The sequence below is a fragment of the Gopherus flavomarginatus genome, chromosome 6 (assembly GCF_025201925.1).
Source record: "Gopherus flavomarginatus isolate rGopFla2 chromosome 6, rGopFla2.mat.asm, whole genome shotgun sequence".
NCBI classification, from domain to species: domain Eukaryota; kingdom Metazoa; phylum Chordata; order Testudines; family Testudinidae; genus Gopherus; species Gopherus flavomarginatus.
Genome location: NC_066622.1, coordinates 109,593,681 through 109,617,294, shown reverse-complemented (window position 1 = coordinate 109,617,294; position 23,614 = coordinate 109,593,681). Strand labels below are relative to the sequence as shown.

Sequence of the window (23,614 nt, the reverse complement as noted above, 5' to 3'; positions counted from 1 at the left end):
TTCAAGCAGCATAACCAGCAATGTGAGCAGCAGATTTATATATTATAAACAGGGATTCTTTGTTGGGGGGAAGGGGACTCTGCCTATCACTTACATCGATCCCCAGTATATTTAGGCTTGGGTCTTTTTGCCACCTTACACCCTTCCTCCACCATCACCTCTATCTGCCGTTCCTCCATTTCTTTGCTCTCATGTCTTCTCCAACTGAAACTTGATCCATTTATCAACCCCTTCTCCTTTCTTTACTTACCATCCTCTCTCTTCTTCCCACTGCTTCATCTGCCTAGTTTTAGCTCTCTCTTTTAAACAGCTTTCTATTTTCAGTTCTCTATCCCTTAAATAAAGCAGCACAAGGTGAACTGCACTGCCTGCTTGTGTGGCTGACTGATTCCTTTGATTATAAGCATTGCTCTCACCAGTATAAAAGGGGTACTGTGGGAAGTTTCCTGGGAGGATGAAGTGCTGCACTCACAGTGTGCAGACTCTTACCCCAGCTGGAGGCACAGCACATTTTTCAATCTGCCATTAGCTATATCAGGGGTCGGCAACCTTTCAAAACTGGTGTGCCAAGTCTTCATTTATTCACTCTAATTTAAGGTTTCGCATGCCAGTAAGACATTTTAATGTTTTTAGAAGGTTTCTTTCTACAAGTCCATAATATATAACTAAACTATTGTTGTATGTAAAGTAAATAAAGTTTCAAAATGTTTAGAAGCTTCATTTAAAATTAAATTAAAATGCAGAGCCCCCCAGACCGGTGGCCAGAGCCTGGGCCGTGTCAGTGCCACTGAAAATCAGCTCACGTGCTGCCTTCAGCACACATGCCATAGGTTGCCTACCCCTGAGCTATGTAGTCCTGGAGAGCCCTCGTACTGTTCCTATTTGAAGGATAAAGACAGCTGCCCAGAAGACAGTGTACTTTGCCCTGTATAAAGTGAGTGGGGTCCCCATGAAAGAAGCTTCAAATAAATAACATCAATAATAACAGCACAGATCCTCAGCAGATCCTCACAGATTTTCAATGGACTTCAGTGGAGTTGTGGCAATTTACACTTGCTGAGGATCTGTCCCAATCAGTATACTGTGCATAAGTAAGGTGAAAGCCCAGGACTCAGAAGGAGGCTTGGAACTTCTTCAGAGATTGGAAGCTGACTGAGAGGGAGGAAGGGAGCTATGGCTCTGTTGTGTGACCACGGAGAAGGATCCAGGATCTACTGAGAAAGTTGGTAGAATAGCGTTTGATTGGCTCAAAAGCTCTGGACCACCTTCACAGGTATCTGTCTGGAGGCATTTCCAAACCATTGAATCATTTGATGTCTGTTCCTCATTAACATACTGAAAAATACATATAATTCCAGAACTAATTTAAAATTACCCTCTCTCTACCACTTGAACTGAAAGCTAATCTTACTTAGCTTCTGGGCTTTTGACAATTCACCTCAAAAAGAGAGCTTCCTTTTTACACGAAGCAAAATGATTTCCAATTTAATGCCAAGAAAAGTGACTCTGAAAGCAATATATCCTCCAAATACAAGTACTCTTACATTTCATATAAAAGACAACAAAGAATGTGCCTGACTTGTAATCAATCCCTTTGAACAGTACAGAAATTAAATGTATAGTGATATTTTTACTAGTAATGAATGTAAGGAGAAGTAGCAGATTGATTATTCCCAAGGGGCCATATTTATTGAGCTAAAATAGTTTGAGGCACCTGTACCATCTACTATTCAAATACTTCCTGGAGAGTTAAATATTAGTAACAATCATTTCTAAGGCACTCATCACCTATCTCTACATCAGCTTACAGTGATGAATCCAGTGCAGTTAACAGAATTCTTTTGTATCCAAATATTGTTTGCTTCATACCTGCTTTTTCCATAAGTCAATCACTTTATGTAAAACTTCTTCCTCTTGTCCTAGCTCTGGACTGGTGATCAGAAAATCGACATCATGTCCAATCTTCTTACCTCTAGCAATAATACATAGGAAGAATAAAACAGTAAAGTTCCTGTTGAATTTCAGCCTTACTTTCAAAGAGAATATTTTTGCTGCATTATAAGAAGAGTTTGCAGGATAAAATGATAGCAATGTTTCTTCAAATATAAGAAAAATGGAATCTATTTCTTTTATCAGACCTGTCACTGTTCTTTGTTAAGCAATAATTTACAGTATTTGATGTACATTTCTTCTGTTGTTCAAAGTAGATAATACAGATTCTTTTGGTAACTTGAGATGTTAAATCTCTCTCTTCAAATCTTAGAAAAGGAGGAAATCATAATCAGGATATAATAGTATATATTACGAATCCAGAGCTGTAACAGCTGATAAACTTGCCAATCTAACTGCTGTAGACTCTAACATTCTTTAGATTTTGATGGAACATTTTGAACTAACAAAAAGTGTGATTACAGGTAATTGTATTCCTCCCTATTATGAGAGACATAAAATATCTGTATGTAGGACATTTCTTCTATTTAAAATGTTTGTTTTGTTTCAACAGAATAGTTCAACTTTAATGAGACTACTCATATGATTGTTTACCATGGTGAATAGAGATTCTAGAGTCAAGTCCCGACTCCCATGTTAATCAATTTAACTGGAAATGTTATTTGGAGAAAAAAGAATTATTTTCTTGTGATGGTCTCTTGTCTTTCTTTACTTGGATTTAAGTGTCCAGCTTGCCCTGTACACCCTCAAGACTGATTCATTTTGACAAGTTCATACTATGGTGTAAATCTTCAAGGCCAACGTATCAAAGTAATTCAGCATAATAGGGATTAATTATCATGAACTAGAACTAGAATAATCACGACACCTCTCTCTTGGTCTTTTGGGAGGATTAACGAATTAATATTTATAAATTAGTTTTGGAGATTAAAAGAATTATATTTGTGCTAAGTAAGGGCCCAGTAATGTTCCTGTTGAAGTCAGAGCTTGACTGGTGTTAGCAAGTAAAGAACAAAATATAATGGGGATCATTTTTAGATTTTTGAAGCATTTGAGGTGCAGTGACTTATGTGAGGGTGAAGTTCACCTGTGGAGCATAGAACCAGCATGAAGTGTTCATCCCAGTTTAAACACTGCCACCAGGCTTGCTTGCACATCTCTACATAGTTGCTGTCCAGGCCATCTCAAAGATCTGTGATTGGGCAGGTAAGGCATCAGAAGTCATGCAACCTGTATTAGCAGCAAAGAATCCTGTGGCACCTTATAAACTAACAGACGTTTTGGAGCATGAGCTTTCGTGGGTGAATACCCACTTCCTCAGATGCATGTAATGGAAATTGTAATGTAATTGGCAACAGATCTAGTGGCCCCCAGACCAGTGCATTTAGTACAGAGGAGCTGGAATCACTGCTCCAGCTCATCACTGCTCAGCTGGATGGAATGCAATTTACTGCAGCCCTGACTCCTGGCCATGTTGCAGGAGTAGATTTTACCTCCCATTTCTTCCAGAGAGAGTCTTATTACTTAATCATTATGCAAGATAAGCGAATTACACTCGTGGTGCATTCATAGTCCATGTTCTATATGTCATACAGTGTATAGTATAGAACTTCCACATATTATGATATAATTCAGGTGTGAGTTTCAGTCTTGCATTATTCCCAGCTGTGGTCCAAGTTCCTCTGGCACAGAGCAAAGAGAATTTTTCCTCCTAAATCACATTTAAGCTTCAAGGCAATCAAGTCAATGAAACTGTGGGGAAATGACCCATTCAAAAGTAAGTGACAGAGCTCTAGGAAACAAACAATGTGAAATAATTGTTGCACAATGAGTCCGAAAATTGGAAATATCCAAGCCAAAAGATTTTCATTTTAAATGTATGGGAGATAGTGTTATGATTTAACCAAATATTCCTTTCTCCTACAGTGTTTCGTAAAGCTGAATCAGATTTCCTCAAACCTGGAATATTTTAAGAATTGACATGGCTGACAGGCATGTCAACTGGCATCCATATGACAGGAAATCATATGACTGACAGGCAAGATGCTAGATTAGATGCAGCAGAGACACTATAAGGAAATGAAAATCAGTTTTACATTTGACAAGCAGACTAACTTACAGTAATGCAACTATTGTGCAGTGACTGCACAAACTAAGTCAAAATCTCTTAAGAAGGTGGAAATGATTTTAAAAGAAATTTCAAATAAAGCATGAGTCTAGGCACAAAGTCAGAACAGTACTTCAAACTTTGAGAAGTTAAAATTATTAAAAAATATTCCATGCAACAGATTTTCACTTATGCTGTAAGATGGAATCCATTATATTGTAAATTATAATAATTACACAGAGAGAGACAGTGGGAGAGGTAATATTGGACCAACTTCTCTTGGCGAAAGAGACAAGCTTTCGAGCTCCACAAAGCTCATTTTCAGGTCACACCAACTCTGTGGAGCTTGAAGGCTTGTCTCTTTCACCAACAGAAGTTGGTCCAATAAAAGATATTACCTCACCCACCTTGTCTCTCTTGTATCATGGGACCAACATAATTTCAACACTGCAAACTATAATTCTATACAGAGCTTTTATATAGCAATTTTCATTTAAATGTCTCAAAATGCTTTTCAGAGGAGGCAATTACTTTCCCAATTTTAGAGAAATGGAAAGTGAGACAGAGAGATAAGATGACTTGCCCAATGTCATACATACCAGCCAGTGAAGAGCCAGAAATAAAGAGGACATCTCCTTACTCCCCATCCAGTGTCCTAGCCACCAGTCCATATTGTCTCCCTAAGAGTGTCATTCAAGGAAAATCATTCATGCACAACAAAATAATCATGTTTTGTGCAGGAAATTGAGAGGGTAAGAACCTTATTCCTTTCCTCAGCTACAGACAGGCCTTGGGGCAGAAACCATTTCTCCATTACTGTCATTCTGACCTATACACTGGCACAGTAATCTCTGCCCCTCCACACCTCCATGCAGCAATTTGGGTTAGGGTTACCAACCCTGCAGGAATCTGGCTTGGAATCTCCTGGAATTGGCATCTATCTCCGGGACACCACTGAAAGCAATCCAGGAGATTTTAATAGGATATTTTAAGAAAATGACATTATGTCATGTTTGGGGGTGGAGGAGGAGGAAATCTCCCAGAATAGCTTCAATTAGAGTTGGCAACCCTAATTTGGGCTAATAGCTCAACATGCTCAGGGAACTATACTGGACTTGTCTCTAAAGTTCCATGAGCACATTTATTTTTTCTGCTGTTTGGCCAAGCATAGGGCACTTATTAAAATGCTTTATCATACATGATGTTAGAGTGTTTAGGTCTAATATAAAAGCACTATATAAAAAGAATATAATTATTATGATTGTTATTAGGGAGACAAGATAGGAAAGATAACATATTTTATTGGACCAACTTCTGTTGTGGTAGGTACAAGTTATTGTCATACCAGTGTTCCAGATTTCCCTTCAAATGAACTCTCATTGGATTTATCCTCTTTACTGGGAGACTCTCAGCCTAATTTCCCTCTACAATATTTACCAAAGAGTTTATTTCATTCTACACTTGTGGGCTGTTCCCTCCTCATCAGGGCTGGCTCCAGGCACCAGCCAAGCAAGCTCATGCTTGGGGTGGCAGATTCTAAGAGGCGGCATTTCATCCAATCCTAGGGCGGAACGGCCACCCTTTTTTCCCCCTTTTTTTTGTTTGCTGCTCTGGCCGCCCTGTAGAGGGCGGCGGCATGGAGGAGAGCCCTGCTAGGAGCCGGCTGTGTGCTCCATCTGCCCCAGCCGATGCCAGGTCTGCAGCAAGCCCAGCAGCCTGCGTTCTTCCCTACCCGCAGACCAGAGCAGCGCGGAGCCCTCCTGGCAGGCGGCGCGGAGGGAGGGGCCTAGTGGTGAGCGCCCTGGCTGAAGGAAGCCCTGGCCACCCTCCTTCTCTCTCTTCCACTCACTCCCTCCCCCTCCCCCCTGCTATCCAGGGCACGCACTCCACTGCTCGGAATGGGGAGCGGGGCAGGGAGAGAGTAAAAGTGGAAAACATAATGGAGTATATAGATCTGTGAAAAAAGTCTGTGGAAGGAGCATACCAAAGTCTAGGAGTGGAGGGGGCAACTGCCTCCTTTGCTCAACAGTGAATGACATCGCTGCTGGTGAGCACTCTGGTCCCAACCCCGCAGAGCACTTATGCGCCGCTTAATTTTATGCATGCGCATAGTCCCATTGAGACTTGAAGGTTTAAAGTGAAGCATGTGCTCAAGTGCTTTTCTAGATTGAGGCCAGAGTGCACAGCACCTTGCAGGATTGAGCACACAGTAATAGGGACTGTCCTAATCATGTGTGCTGATATGGAGGCAAGCCTTAAAAATATGAAAGGCAGAATGCTTAAATATGTATTCAATTCTTGTTAAACTAGTCTTGTATAAAGTTGGTAAGTTTTTCTTACTATTTAATTAATCTTATGTTATTGGGGTTTGCTTATTTAAAAAAAAAATCTAAATTCCAAGTCACCACACCGGGATAGCATTATTATGGAACATGAATAATATTGATTAAAGGATAATGTAATTGACAACTTAGATGATATTTTTCCATAAGGACAACACATGCAATACTTTGAGTTACATGTAGAGTATATTTTTGGGACCTCTTGATTTTACTTTAATGACTATGTCATATCATCACTGATCTTGACAACTAGTTGCTTTTAATTCAATTCAAAGAATGGAGCAGGCTGCCACTGAATTTTGTTAAGGTTAGATGGAGTGGCATTTTGCTAACACACAAAAGGTTCACTATTGGAATGCCTTGAACAACCTTTTTGCAGAGAACAGTAATGTGTCAAAACCCTGAAAACCATTTAGTATACCATGCTTATATAGAGTTCAAATGGATATGGAGGAAGATACTGGATTTCCATTTATATGCTCCCATTTAGATCAAATGTAATGTTATCTTAACCTTCCATGCCCTTGTAGTGTAAGAAATACAGAACAAAGTCCAACATCTTATGTTTGTCAGAATAATTGCTTATAGTATCCAAACATATAATAGGAAAGTAAAATAAAATACTATACAATACCTTCAGATATATCTGATGCAGTTTTAAATGGCTTTAGACTAGAACCATTTCATAGCCGTTACGAGTGATATTTTGTCGTGCTTAATTATTATTTATTGTTTGCATCTCACTAGAACCCACAGTGTGCTACGCCCTGTTCACAAAAAAGAGGAAGACATAGATCCTGCCTTGAAAATCTTACTTCTAAGTGATATATTCTTCAATCACCACCACCATCACCATCTCCTCCTTGATGCCCCTGTTAGTTATCAAGTCTCTTGTTGACATTTTCTGATATCATCTAGGTCTTTCTTTCATTATTCTTGTACTGGGTTGGTAGTCATCCTTTCCCATCTGGCTCAGAGGGAGGCCACTCTGCCTCACTATGTCACAGTGATCACAGTCAAGTAGCCGGGGAATTAGCAAATCACTGGGCTAGGGCCCTGGCCCTTTGGGTGGGGTAAGACACTAAGCAGTTTAAAGGCTCTGGCACTCTGTTTGTCACTCTGCCCTGTCCAGTCTATGGGGATCTGGCTCTCTGGGCAGCACAGAACAGTGAACAGTAAACAGTCTCGGGGCCTCTGGTCCACAGGCAGGGAAGAGCGGTAAGCAGTCTAGGTCTCAGCTCTCTGGCTGGGCAGACCGCAGGCAAACAGGCCATTCAGCCTCAGGTGGGGAGGCTGCCACTCCATGCAGGGAGGGGAAGAGGAAGGTTGGAAGCAGGAGTAGGGGATCTGGGTCCACCCTACTCCATCGGGTCCCAGCCCACAGCCCTGACAGTGATGGAGGACTCCACCACTGGGTCAGCAGGGACCCCACTGAAATACACTGACTCGTGTTCTGACAGCAAAGTCTGGTTTCCCTGGGCTACTTCCTACTACAGTCTGGGGACGGGGCTCCATGGTCCAAGGGTCCTCCATCTCTGCTTGGGGTATTCGGCTGCTAGAAATCCTAGCAGCTCTTCTCCACACTCAGTCTTCTCTGGGTAAATGGCAGCTGACAGTCCCAGCAGCTCCTCTCTGCACTCAGTCTCCACTAGGGTCAGGGTGCTACCTGACTCGGTAGCACAGCGGGAGGCCTACAGCAGACCAGAGACATCGGGCTGTCTCCTTTACTGGCTTTGGTCCAACTAAGCCGGAGGCCCTTCTTCTTATACTTCCTGTCCCATCTCTCAGTTTCTGGTGCAAGGGGCAGGCCCAGCCCGGCTCTGTTCACCAGGGAGCAGAGGGTGATTTCTTCCCCTTTGGCTTGGAAGGAGGCCAGTCTCATAGATTTTTCATAAACACAGTCCAATGATTTCCACCTCTCTCTTACTGGCTTCACCCACCTTTACTTTTCTATTAGGCATTATTGCATCAGATATGGTGCTTTCCTTTTTTGCACAACATTTTATCTGCTAATCACTTTGTATTTTGAACCATTCTGTGCTCTATTACTGTGGAAAAACAGACGTTTTCTCCATTGTATTTTTTCTTTAAGTTAATGCTGTAGTATCCTTTCTACTTGTGCCACAAGGACTCCTCCTTGTTTTTGCTGATACAGACTAACACGGCTAACACTCTGAAACCTTTCTACTTGTATATTTCTTCTTAGCCCTAGCTCTCTCTTTGTTTCCCCCGACAGTCTTTCAAAATGTACATATTTGTTTTGATATTTCTAGAAGCTTGTTCTGGTCTCCATAAAATTTTTCTGCTTGGTCAACACATGTTGTATGTTGTGGAATAAACCTGAATGATATATGCTGTCAATCTAAGCAGTATTAGTACTGATCAGGACTTGGATAAGAGACTATTATGGAAAACATAGTAACCTTAAGAGCTTTACTGGACCAGGGACTACATACAAACTTCTGCCCCAATCACAACTCAGTGTTTTAGGAACTATCAATAATGTTCAAAAAGCGCACTTAAGAATCATTTTAAAGAGTTAAGAATAGTTTAGGAATGAGGAAACCAAATCAGTCCTGCCTTGAAGCTGAAAAAATCAACGAGATTACCTACTAAAAGTTTCTTTAAACCCATGAGTCCTCCTGCATACCAAGAATATCTGAATTAACAAGTAGTTCTATTTAGTTTTACAAAGAGGACACTTGATCATAGTCTACAAGTACCTATGGGGGATGGTAGGCGAGAATTCTCTTAATACAAAGCTATTTAATCTAGCAGATAAAGGCATAATACACAGCTTCAAACTGAAACTAAAGCGAATTCAGATGAAAAATAAAGCATTTTTTAAAAACACACACACACACACACACACACACACACAGTCAAGGTAATTAACCACTGGAACAATTTAGCTAGGAGCATATGGATTCGCAATCACCTGAAGTCTTTAAACCAAGATTGGCTATATTTCTAAAAATTATTCTCTGGCTCAACCAGAAGTTATGAGCTTGATGCAAGTACCACTGAGTAAAATTCTATGGCCGCTGTTATAGATGAGGTCAGACTAGAATATCACAAAGATCCCTTCGGGCTTTAAAATCTATGATTCTGTGAGCAATAGGTATTCCATTTATTTAAGTTATATGATAGCAGCACTTGGTGATTCTTCTTTACAGCCAACATTTTAAAAATAATCTTACAGGCTCATATTAAATTGATAATGGGATTATTACAGTTTTTACAAATCCTTGTTAATCAAGATTCTGCTTGATTTTATTTGTGTGAAGAAAGTGTATACAAGTTGAATCATTCATCTCAGACCTGTCCTTCTCTACTAAAGAGCAAATTGTTTGGCTGATTTATAATTAGAAACCCAGTGAATATTGTTCTGCTGTTTGGAAGTTCTTGAGCAGGAATGTGATTTACTAATAGTGTTTTCAGGCCAGTCAAAGAAATCTTTCCTCAGAGCTGCCATATACTGTAATTTAACCAGCCCTCAAATGCATCTTGCAAAGGGCACTAGAATGTTCTCACTAGGGGGAAAAAGGCACTCAATATTTAAAAGGAGAAAAATGGTTTTCAGGCAGTTACTGAGACAAATCACCAGCGATGAATTTGGCCCACTGGCTCTAAATTCTCAATGCCTAGATTAAAAGCAGGCCAGCCAATTTCTATTTGTGTTTCTCAGAGAAACAGATGGAACATTTCCATTTTAAAAATTGTTCAGTTTGCAACATTCATAGCACAGCCAAGCCACTATCTATTCAGCAAGCTTACCTACTCCACACTCAAGCAAAACTCATTGACAGCATGGGAGCATAATAAATGCTGAATGTGATCTGTGAGGGCGCAATCTTGCATACACCTACACACGTTTTACTTTACGCATGAGTATTCCAACTGAGTTCAAAGGGACTATTCATCTGCATATAATTAAGCATGTACATAAGAACTTCCAGAATCACAGCCTACAAAAACAGCTAACCATTGTCAATATCTGGTAAACAGCAGTACATGATAAAGGTCATAAACTGATCAATGTCCCAGTGAATGAACTAAGAGTTCATTACATAACAGACCATCAAGCATCAAGTATCACATTAATTCAACAATATAAGACACCATTAACATGTCCGAGAGACCTTGTCTACAATGTATGTCATAATAATGTTTTATAGGAAGGAATAATAGAAAATAGAAAGACTCTAGAAATATTTAGAAAGTACAATGTCAGGTTTCTTGCTCTTTTAGATTTTTCTTTCTCAGCTAAAATTAAGAAAGGAGAGTGTGGAGGAAAGTACATGAACTAATAAGCACTGGATATGAGATAATGTTCTGAGTTTACAGTGTGAGGGAACTGGGCTGTACTTACCAAAATAGTAAAGTCACGTTTACAATATATTCTCATTTCACACATTTAAACTGTATAAATAATGCTAATAGATATTTTTACCCATACCATTTCCCTGCCTTTTCACTGAGTAAGAAGAAACCTCAGCTGTGAAACAGCTGTCAGAGAATGATGGCTATCAGGAAAGACAGCAAAACAATCAGCCCATCAGGAATTGTTGCACAACCAATATGCACTATATATAACATAGCTCTTAAGGCCTCCAGTCCTTTTCTTGTTGAATCTTTTTCTGACAGGGAAAGCTAGGATAACTAGTATAGAAGAATCCCAGTTCAGAATTGCATGGAGCATGGGTTTAAGATATCATATGGAGAGTGTGAACAAAGCATAACGAGATAAAAAAATCCCCCAAAGAACTTAGATTTGTAGAGTGGGCTGAACACCAACTGAGATACTGGAAGCTAATATAAAAGAAAATGGTAAGTCCTTTAATTGCAGGAAGAAATATGAGAATTTACAACATGTTAAATTAAGTGCATATCCCACAACATACTTTTTTGGGGAAAAGCAAGGAAGAGAGCTTATAGACAGATACATCCTCAAGTGATCTGAAAATTTATGATGCCACCTAAATAATCCCTTGAATATAGATAACCACACGTATAACTGTCTATGAAAACCAAATGCAATTGCTAAAGTGATGACAATCTGATAATGGAAAAGGGAATAAATGTTGCAGAACGATACACAGAGTTAATTGAACTAACAAATAGATGTACAGCAAAATTACCTTTTGTTTAAGTTGCAAACAGATTTTGTAGGCAGGAGGATAGTTATTTTTAGATATGACAACTGAATCATTTACTGATGCTATACAATACATATTACTGTTGTCAAATTAGACATACACATTCAAATGAGAGTATCTTCAATGTGCAGGGTAGGCATACACATGTAATTTCACATATATACATTCAAACCCTTTTAAACCTCCCCCCTTCCCATAAGCCTTCTTCAATGCCCCCTCAATATTTGTTGTGGGGATGGTTCTCCCCCTTCAGTATGGATCTGATCCAAATCCTATTGCAGTCAATGAGAGTTTATCAGGCCCTACACCAACAGCACCCAGTAGAGGAGGCCAAGAAATCTTGACTTTTAATGCATAGAGAAACATTGGTGGGGGCAGCTGATATCACCCCAATATTTTCAGGTAATGTGGGGATAGTGGAAGGTTAGCCTGCCTTGTGAGAAACTAGGCCCAGAAATGATCACTCTTCCACACCCTGGTCTGGAAAGGATTTTTACAATAATTAGGACTATAGCTTTTGCAGACTTAATAGACAAATATAGGAAGAGAAGGTCCTTGAATTGTTTGTACTGAAGTGTGGGAGCTAGGGAACTCAGAGGGAAATCCAGGCCCCAGTGAAGTTAATGACAAACTCCGTTTGAACTGAATGTGGACAGGATTTCACACCCATGAATTTCTCATTCACTGCAGTAATGCCACAGATTACCAGGAGCTTCTTGAATTAAAAACAATAGGACTATATTAAATTAAGTAATTACTAGTTTTATGAATGTGTCCACACCACATGAGCATCTAAATTATATACCACCAGCTAACTATAAGTGAAACCCATAACTGAAACTCCAACTAGAGTATTATCTCAATGAATGCACTGGAACCAATATATAGTCTAAAATTGATTATCTGAAGGTAGACTCTGTTTTTTTTTCAAAATCCTGGTCTGAACTCTGGACCTGAGACAATGGTTATGTATTAGGGTTTCAGTGACAGGCTGACTTACCTGGCCACCAACATCTGTGCTCTTCCTAGGCTTCAGGCCCAGATTTTTTAAAAAGATGTTTTGGTGTTGCTCTGCTCAGAAGCCAAAATCCCATTGACAGCTGATGAGATTTAGGCTCCTACATGCCTAAATCCCTTTTGAACATGAGATTTAGATGCCTAAATCAGCCGGGTATTGCAACACTAACTGCAGCAACTCCAAAAAATTTGGGCCCCAAGAGACTAGAAAGATTATTGATTCTGCTGGATATTATTGTGATGGGTTCAGTCACAGAGACCCCATTCAGACTGTCACCTGATGTGCTGAAATTACCTCTGAGCCTCTTTTCCCTGCCAGCTTGGGACTCTAGAACCCTGCCTTGTTGAGCCAGACATGCTAGCCTGCTGCAACACTGACTCGGATTCTGGGCCACACCCCCAAAGCTGCAGACTTTAACCAAAAACTGCTCAACAGGTTACCACTCCAGCACCCAGACACCCAGTTCCCAGTGGGATCCAAACCCCAAATACATCTGTTTTACTCTGTAAAAAGCTTATACAGGGTAAATTCATAAATTGTCCACCCTCTATAACACTGATAGAAAGATATACATAGCTGTTTGCTCCCCCAGGTATTAATCACTTACCCTGGGTTTATTAATAACCGAAAGTGATTTTATTAAGTATAAAAATTAGGATTTAAGTGGTTTCAAGTAATAACAGACAAAACAAAGTAAGTCACCAAGAAAAATGAAGCAAAAACACACAAGTCTAAGCCTAATACATTAGGAATTGATTACAGGTAATATCTCATCCTCAGAGATGTTCCAATAAGCTCCTTTCACAGACTAGACTCCTTCCTAGTCTGGGCCCAATCCTTTCTCCTGGTACAGTCCATGTTAGTTTCAGCAGACATCTCAGGTGGTAAGCAGGGGCTTTCTCATAACTGCCCCCCTTGTCCAGATCCACTCCCTTTTATAGCTTTGGCACAAGGCAGGAATCTTTTGTCTCTCTAGGTCCCCACCCCTCCTTCTAAATGGAAAAGTACCAGATTTAAGATGGATTCCAGTATCACGTGACATGGTCACATGTCCTGTGAGACCCCAGCCTCCATTCTTTCTGGGCTAGCCCACAAATATACAGGAAGGTTTGCAAGTAAACAGAGCCATTTACAGTTCATTGATTCTGAAGCACCCTTAATGGCTTCCACTTAATATGTTTACATCAGTAATGCAAGTTTATATCTTATTCTCCTAACTCCAGACACAGAACTAATACATACAAACAAATAAGATGAACATACTCAGTAGATTATAAGGTTTGTAATGATACCATACAAGAGACCTTTTGCATAAAGCATATTCCAGTTACATTCATAAGCATATTTTCATAAAGCATATGGAGTGCAACATCACAATTATTATTATAAGTAGTTCAGTGCCAACTGTGAACTAGGTGCTTTCCAGACAGAGTCAAAAGTGTGAGGATGCGTTCATGATGGAAGCTTTATGCCAAAGAGCTTTATTAAATGAAAAGAGTAAGTGTTTTTCTCAGCAGTTACAATGATGGAAACTGGAAAATGCACAAAAATTAGAAAAATAGCAAAAATAAAATACTTGTTATTTTCTCTGAGATTTTGTGCAGAAAAGGTCATTTAATCAAATATGTAAATTGGATACTCTGATCAACCCTATACTAAATGTTAACAGCCTTAGTGGCAGCATAATTATTATACCAGTACACTGCTATCACAAATGCCCAGCTAAACCCTAGATACCAAACATAAGCCATTCTTCAAATCCGTGTCAGTTTTAGCTCAGCAGTTCCCATTAATATTCAAGTCAGCTCTGCATTTTTCAAAACAGTATGTAGTTTCAACAGTGTCAATGCAATGTTGGTTCACATACATACAGAAAGGTAGTAGGAAAATAAAGGCTCATTGAAGTAAACTGAAGTTAATGGCCCAAAAAACACCGACATAGGGAAAACACGAAAATAAAGAAAGCAAAAAGTTACCATTTTCAGGTTTGACTTATGCTGTGCACCTTCTGTTTGCTTTGTTAAGAAAGTGAAAGGAGGACGTATTCAACAAGAAGAAATCCCAGGTACTCAATCAAATAAGCTGTGCATCACTAGCTGTACAATCTTTACACCTTCATCTGCCAACAGGGACAAAGATGCAAGAGGGACAAGGAAGCCAGATGCAAGACTTTCCTTTATAACTCATCATGTCATATGGTCAGAAGGCATATCTAGACAGTTCATCATGTCAAATGTATAGTAAAACAAACATTTCAAGTGTTGCAGCTACCCTAATCACATAGAGCCCATCCTGGAGCCCTAACTCAGGGAAGACTTCCATGGCAGTATTGGAAATGTAAATAGGAAGTCACAGAGACAAGTAACTCAGTGCAACTTATATTTGTATATGCAAGCACCTAATTTGGCCCAAAGATGTGTCAACCCTCCCAAGCTTAAGGTCCTGTTCATCATACATTTTCTGTTTGGCTAACGCAGGTGGTATTTGTTGCTTTACAAAAAAAAAATAACTTTTTATCCCCCTTCCCAGTATTTAGTCTTTAATTTTCAAGAATCAAAATCAAATAACATACTTATGGGAAATGAGGAAAAGAATAATTCCTGCTTTGTCTCATCAAGGTAGAGAAAAGTTCTTCGGCTCATTTTCTGACCCCTAAACTTGCTTTGAGCACTAGGGTCCCAACTGTCCTGATTGGATGATTCACTGCTGGGCACGCTGACGGGTCACTGCCTCCCTCCAGCATGGGGGTAATGATGACATTAAACATAATGTCTGCTGAAGTAGGAAATGTTATTTTAAGCATGATACTTAGGACAAAATTTTGAAAGTGACCTCTGATTTTGGGTGCTTCAGGTTTCAGTTTTTCAGATTGGGCTTGATTTTCAGAAGTGTGCATCAGTCATAACTACAGCTGAAGTCAACAGGAGATGTGAGAGCTTTCTGAAAAGCCAAACTCAACAAGAAGTTTTAGACCCAAAATCAGAGGCCACATTTGGACATTTTGGCCTCAGTCATTTATAAGATGGGGAAAATTCTTCCATAACTGCATATCACAGGTCTGTTGTGAGCAGGGGTGGCTATAGGTTTTTTTGCTGCCCCAAGCACGGCAGGCTGCCTTCAGCAGCTTGCGTGCAGGAGGTCCCCGGTCCCCGGTCCCGCGAATTCCCATCGGACTACCTGCAGGCAAGACACTGAAGGCTGCCTGACTGCCACCCTTGCAGGGACCGGCAGGGCATCCCCCGCAGTTTGCCCCCTCCAGGCACATGCTTGGCGCGCTGGTGCCTGGAGCCGCTGCTGGTTGTGAGACTTAATTTTTTATTTCTGAAATGCTGATAGGATGCCAATGAACGTCTGAAAAGGCACTAATCAAACCAAATTTAAGTAAAATAAATTTTGCCAGTGGCAAAAAAAAATAATTTAAATTGACTATTGACTATTATGAACAGATAACATGCAGTTGTGATAGGGATTCAGACTCATTTTGAGGAAATTTGCAGTTGAAATACAGAATAGATGGAAATTTGTCTGCAGCATTAGTTTTCACCAATTTACCACAAAATACTTTTAAATCAGAATGTATCCAAAAAGAATACAAGGAAAAACTTGAGCCAGTGTTCTCATAGGTGACTATAAGTTAGATCTTAATGGTACTAAATAGCAGCTTCTGCACCCAGCCAAGCTATTCAACAGAAACTTGGCAGGACCACGTAAGTATTTTGATTAAGATTCACAGGTGTCTTCTCCAAAGAGCTACATGAGGGTGGAGGCTTCATGAAAAATGCCAATTTTCTCATCTAGTGGAACACTAATTCTGATTCACCAGAGGCAGAACTCATTTTACATAGTCGTGGAAACTATTTATTTTATTTTTGAAGTTAATCCAGCTCTAAGCTGGAGTATCAATGGAAAATCCCTTTTGCCTTAGGAACAGAAATTTTACTTATACTGCATATGGGAATATAGCCTTTTAAAACTGGATACACAAAACTTAGCATGCTGTAGCATATGTCATGCTGTAATGGGATGCACTCGCCTCTCATGAGAACTCCCTTGGCCCAGTGTGTGTGCCTGCAAGCTGTCTCTCAACTTGTCCCTGCTCCCGGACAGAGCAGTGCCCCAAGGCCCCTCTCTGGTGACAATGTCTTCGCCCTCTTGGGCTTTCTGGTTGCAGCTCTCCAGCTGGGCCACTATGGTTCAGTCCCCTCTCTGGGGTGCCTCAATGTCCCAGCCACTTCCCCTCCAGTGGCTCAAGGGGGGTGACAGAGACCCAGACCCGCCCACTACTCCAGGTCCCAGCTCAGGGACCTTGTATATAGCAACCATCTGCTGGGTCCCTTTAACTATGAAACAGTTTCTTTAATTCCCTGGGCCATTTCCCTGTGGCCCCATGCCATCTTCACCCTTACCTCAGGGCCTTGCCCTAATGGAGTCCCAGCAACCAGCTCAGGGCTCCTTCTCGCTCTGCCTGTCTTCTCGTAACACTGCCCTTCTGCAGCTCCATCAGCTAGCCACACACCATACACATTCATTCAATTCCAGCAAGGAACTGAACTCAATTTGGCCCTGCAGCTCTTCTTATACTAGCGTGCTGGGCCCTGACTGGCTGCTTCCCACACAGCCATTCTAAGCAGCTTGAAGGACCTCTCTACTGCCCTTTTCTGGTACGAGGTATGGCAGGGCCACAAGGCCTCTAGCAGGGGGCCTTCAGTCCTAGTCCACCCCATCACACATGCCCATCCAGTGCAGGATATCAGTCATTTCAGAACATGACTGCTGACCAAAGAGAAGTTTAGAAAAACGGAGTAATGCTTTTGAATACTAGAATGCAGAGTAATACATTATTTAAAATATGGTCTTCATGTTGTCAAGCCAGGATAAATAGGTGCCACCGGATATAGCAGAAAAGATCAGACTGCTGGTTATTTTTGTGAATTATATTATCAGGATGAAATTTAACCTAGACTTCTACAGCACCACTTACATCCCAGGTAAACCCTAATTTCACCCTCACTGATTACCCTTGCTCCAAATCATACAGTGGTTCGTATTATTCCACCTAGTCAGTCACTACATACACTTTCCAGAATGAAGTAAATGGTATGCTGTGCCTGAGTATGTCTATGTCCTTTACATGCCAGACATAAATGGAATCCAAATCTCATTTCCTAGAGTAGTAGACACTTGATTACTCTTCTTCAGTTCCTGATGATGTCTCTTTTGCAAATATTTAACCTTTGAACCCTGACTTTAGCAATATTTTTAGTAGCAAAGAATTCTTTAGCACCTTATAGACTAACAGACGTTTTGGAGCATGAGCTTTCGTGGGTGAATACCCACTTCGTCAGATGCATGCAGTGGAAATTTCCAGGGGCAGGTATATCTATGCAAGCAAGCTAGAGATAATGAGGTTAGTTTAATTAGGGAGGATGAGGCCCTGTTCTAGCAGTTGAGGTGTGAAAACCAAGGGAGGAGCAACTGGTTTTGTAGTTGGCAAGCCATTCACAGTCTTTGTTTAATCCTGAGCTGATGGTGTCAAATTTGCAGATGAGCTGAAGCTCAGCAGTTTCTCTTTGAAGTCTGGTCCTGAAGTTTTTTCGCTGCAGGATGGCCACCTTAAGGTCTGCTATAGTGTGGCAGGGAGGTTGAAGTGTTCTCCTACAGGTTTTTGTATATTGCCATTCCTGATAGCTGATTTGTGTCCATTTATCCTTTTCCATAGAGACTGTCCAGTTTGGCCGATGGGGCCACAACCGTGGTACCCCTAATACACCCAGCAATATCATCAATCTATCCAACTACACACTCAGCTTAGAAGAAAAGTCTGTCCTATCTCAGGGACTCTCTTTTTGCCCTGCCACTCCTATCAACATGATACAGTTCTGCAGCAATCTGGAAGCCTACTTTCGCCATCTCCGACTCAAAGAATACTTTCAGGACAACACTGAACAGCGCACTGAGACACAGGTACCCTCCCACCAACAGCACAAGAAGAACAACTCCACATGGAGTCCTCCTGAGGGTCGAAATGACAGTCTGAACCTATATATTGAATGCTTCCGCCGACGTGCACAGGCAGAAATAATGGAAAAACAACTTTGCTTGCCTCATAACCTAAGTCGTGCAGAACGCAATGCCATCCACAGCCTCAGAAACCACTCAGACATCATCATCAAAGAGGCTGATAAATGAGATGCTGTTGTCATCATAAACAGGCCTGAACTACCAAAAGGAGGCCGCCAGACAACTCTCCAATACCAAATTCTACAGGCCACTTCCCTCAGATCCCACTGAGGAATACACTAAGAAACTGCACCATCTACTCAGGACACTCCCTACACTAACACCGGAACAAATCAACATACCCTTAGAGCCCCGACCAGGGTTATTCTATCTACTACCCAAGATCCACAAACCTGGCAATCCTGGACACCCCATCATCTCGGGCATTGGCACTCTCACTGAAGGACTGTCTGGATATGTGGACTCGCTACTCAGATCCTATGCCACCAGCACTCCCAGCTATCTTTGTGACACCACTGATTTCCTGAGGAAACTACAATGCATTGGTGACCTTCCAGAAAACACCATCCTAGCCACCATGGATGTAGAGGCTCTCTACACAAACATCCCACACACAGATGGAATACAAGCTGTCAGGAACAATATCCCTGATGATGCCACAGAATAACTGGCTGCTGATCTCTGTGCCTTTATCATCACACACAACTATTTCAAATTTGATGACAATATATATCTCCAGATCAGTGGCACCGCTATGGGCACCTGCATGGCCCCACAATATGCCAATATTTTTATGGCTCACCTGGAACAACGCTTCCTCAGCTCTCGTCCACTCACGCCCCTTCTCTACCTATGCTACATTGATGACATCTTCATCATCTGGACCCACAGGAAGGAGACTGGAAAAATTCCACCACGATTTCAACAGCTTCCACCCCACCATCAACCTCAGCCTGGACTAATCTACACGGGAGGTCCACTTCCTAGACACCACGGTGCAAATAAGTGATGGTCACATTAACACCACCCTATACCAAAAACCTACCGACCGCTATGCCTACCTTCATGCCTCCAGCTTCCATCCCGGGCACATCACACGATCTATAGTTTACAGCCAAACACTGAGGTACAACTGCATCTGCTCTAACCCCTCAGATAGAGACCAACACCTACAAAATCTCCACCAAGCATTCTCAAAACTACAATACCCACACAAGGAAATAAGGAAACAGATCAACAGAGCCAGACGTGTACCCAGAAGCCTCCTACTGCAAGATAAACCCAAGAAAGAAACCAACAGGACTCCACTGGCCATCACATACAGTCCCCAGCTAAAACCCCTCCAACGCATCATCAGGGATCTACAACCCATCCTGGACAATGATCCCACACTTTCACAGGCCTTGGATGGCAGGCCAGTCCTCGCCCACAGACAACCTGCCAATCTGAAACATATTCTCACCAGTAACTGCACACCGCACCATAGTAACTCTAGCTCAGGAACCAATCCATGCAACAAACCTCGATGCCAGCTCTACCCACATATCTACACCAGCGACACCATCACAGGACCTAACCAGATCAGCCACACCATCACCGGTTCATTCACCTGCATGTCCACCAATGTAATATACGCCATCATCTGCCAGCAATGCCCTCTGCTATGTACATCGGCCAAACTGGACAGTCTCTATGGAAAAGGATAAATGGACACAAATCAGCTATCAGGAATGGCAATATACAAAAACCTATAGGAGAACACTTCAACCTTCCTGGCCACACTATAGCAGACCTTAAGGTGGCCATCCTGCAGCGAAAAAACTTCAGGACCAGACTTCAAAGAGAAATTGCTGAGCTTTAGCTCATCTGCAAATTTGACACCATCAGCTCAGGATTAAACAAAGACTGTGAATGGCTTGCCAACTACAAAACTAGTTGCTCCTCCCTTGGTTTTCACACCTCAACTGCTAGAACAGGGCCTCATCCTCCCTGATTAAACTAACCTCATTATCTCTAGCTTGCTTGCATATATATACCTGCCCCTGGAAATTTCCACTGCATGCATCTGACGAAGTGGGTATTCACCCACGAAAGCTCATGCTCCAAAACGTCTGTTAGTCTATAAGGTGCCACAGGATTCTTTGCTGCTTTTACAGATCCAGACTAACATGGCTACCCCTCTGATACCACTGGTCTACAATTTTTGAGAAGTTGTCTGCTTCAGAGATAAAATGTGACATTTATTATGTATTTTGATGTGCTGAATTCAAATATGACAATTAAAATGACTGATTGGCTACTGTTTCTAAGATATTTAAGTTTTTACATTTTATGTCTATGTACATTGTGTAGATAGTAGAGTTTTAATCATAAATTGTAAACCTAGGTCTTTTCATGTGTTTTTGGTTGCTTTACATGATAATATTTCACCTGTTCTGTTTATGTAACACTTTAAAAATCAGCAAAAGGGTTATATAAATAAAATTTATTATGAAACAAAAGGCAAAAAACTATTATGTACATAGTTTAGTCCTATTCAGTGTCTACTCGGCGCTTCTTGGCTTGTCTCTTGTATTCATTAAATGGAGCATCTCTTGTCACTGTCCAGCAATAGTCTGCAAGCATTGATGGGCTCCATTTGCCCTGATAGCCTGCCAGGAGATTCCACTGCTGTAGTCTGGAGCCCAACATGTCTGCCTTACTCTTGGGTAGTTCCAAATCCCTGACAAGGTCATTCAGTTCACCTTGTGTTAGGAGGTGTGCTTCAGAGGAGGAGGATAGGAGAAAATGTGGGTCCTGTGACATTGATGGTTCAGGACCAGAAGTTTCATCCTCTTCCTCTTCCTCGTCTGACTCAAGTGAGAATGATTCTGCTGCATCAGGAACTGGCAGTCCTTCTCTGTGGGATACTGGGCGTATAGCTGATGGAATGTTTGGATAATGCACAGTCCACTTTTTCTTCTTTGACACACCTTTCCCAACTGGAGGCACCATGCAGAAGTAACAATTGCTGGTATGATCTGTTGGCTCTCTCCAAATCATTGGCACTGAAAAAGGCATAGATTTCCTTTTCCTGTTCAACCACTGGCGAAGATTTGTTGCACAAGTGTTGCAGCATATGTGTGGGGCCCACCACTTGTCCTGATCTCCAATTTTGCAGGCAAAATAAAGATGATAGGCTTTCTTAACCATAGTGGTTATACTGCGCTTTTGTGATGCAAAAGTCACTTCACCACAAACATAGCAGAAGTTATCTGCACTGGTCACACAAGTACGAGGCATCTCTGCTCACTTTGGCTAAACAGAAATGTGTCCCTTTGCAAAATCAAACCCTGACAAATAAGAGAGCACGACACTGTATGATTTCTAGAGCTGATATAGGGCAATTTGTTCAGCAGAGTGATGTAAGCTTCATTATGATTGCATCATCCATGACTTCTAGGAATAACATGATGCAATTCAGATCATGTATGACGCAATACCAGCTTCAGATTGCAGCATTCATTGTTTTGCCTAAAAAGCAAGTCCAAACCCAGTCATAGATTTATTCATAGATCCAGTCAAAGATGTATTTTAGTCATTTCTGGTTTAAATTGAGATCCCTTCCCTTTATAACTCACTTATCCTCCGCCATTCTCACGTCAAGGGTTGTATATACTGACCCAACAGCATATCTTGAAAACTAGAGCCAATCAACAATTTTAAGCATCATTTTTGTTCTCAGTGACCCAGAATTAGTAAAGTTGGACTACATTTATTTCAGAAGCATTTTGGCTGTAGAGCAGTGTACTTAATATTTTTAGTATTTCTTAAGATGGACAGACGTTTCATGCAAGGAGAAGAAAATGTCAGGAAGTCATTATTAATGGTGGATCAGAAATCACAAGTAGCAAAGAGTTGAAAGTAAACTTGTCCATTCATCTCTAAAATCCATGTCAGATCAGCTGCACAAACTTTTATGTAACTGTTTGAAAATACTATAATGTAGAATCTTGACACACTTATTTACATAGCTCTTTGCAGAAAGAATGAACTGACAAATGGTAATTTTGCCTTTAAGGGCTCTTGTCCATATCGGCTTTGTGTGTCAGTTTTTGTGAACCTTTACCCATGTGTTTATATCACTCTTTTTTCAGAGCATGCTCAGTTAAGGTTTGAAAACATAAATCAACGTGAGGCCTCTTTTATGCATGGGTAGAGTGAAAAGCATGCTGTTGTCAATAATCTGGGGAATTGAACCAAAATCAAGGAAAGAAGATCTGTGGCCAAAAAACACCCCAAAACTTCTCTCTCCTGAATCAGAAAACAGAAAGTCATTCTAACGATAATATAACCAATACATTTTAATAGAGTCTGGTGCGTTTTTCTGTGGTTTCTTGCGGGCCTTTTTGTTTTTTGGGGTGGTTTTTTGTTTGTTTGGTTTGGTTTTGGTTTTGGAGAGGAAGAGCCTTATGCAAGGTAAATATTGAAGTTAACTGTTCTCTACCTTTGCTTAAAAGTTCAGTGGTATTAAACAGCATATTAGATTATCGGTGTTCATTTCCTGTACATGTCTTATTCAATATATGTTTTATCACGTGTATCACAGAACTATATTCTGCATTAGTTTGTATTGCCAAAGAAAATATTAACGTTCCCTGTCATTAAATACCTATAGTAATGAGTCATTTATAGTAGTACAAAAGGTAACCTACCTTAGTGAAAAAAGAAACACCTGGATTAACCTCACGGTAATTTTTTTGCAAAAAGGAAAAAAGTTAAATTCCCACATAAATTCAGATTTATTAAGCTCTGATGGAAACAAATCGTTACAGTGAATTAATTTAAAATTAATGGTACAAGAGATACTTAAAAATGTTTGTAAACCAAGTTCTGTGTAAGAGTCAATTGCAAAGTGGAGGTGGGCTTACACATGAGTGCTCTTATAATCATTACATTTTTATGGAACATTTTCTTTTTTTTTTTTTGTTAAAAAAACCCCATAGACATCTGTATGTAGTTCAGTAGTTCTCTTGCC

At 40.8% G+C, this 23,614-nt stretch overlaps 1 protein-coding gene across 1 annotated transcript in view; it reads right to left on the bottom strand.

The window, feature by feature from the left end:
- Positions 1-23,614, bottom strand: part of DNTT (DNA nucleotidylexotransferase) — a 158,321-nt gene that overhangs the window by 46,352 nt on the left and 88,355 nt on the right. The window contains exon 8 of the mRNA XM_050959508.1: positions 1,870-1,972. Within this exon, the coding sequence (XP_050815465.1) occupies positions 1,870-1,972 (103 nt within the window). The remainder of the gene's footprint in view (positions 1-1,869; positions 1,973-23,614) is intronic.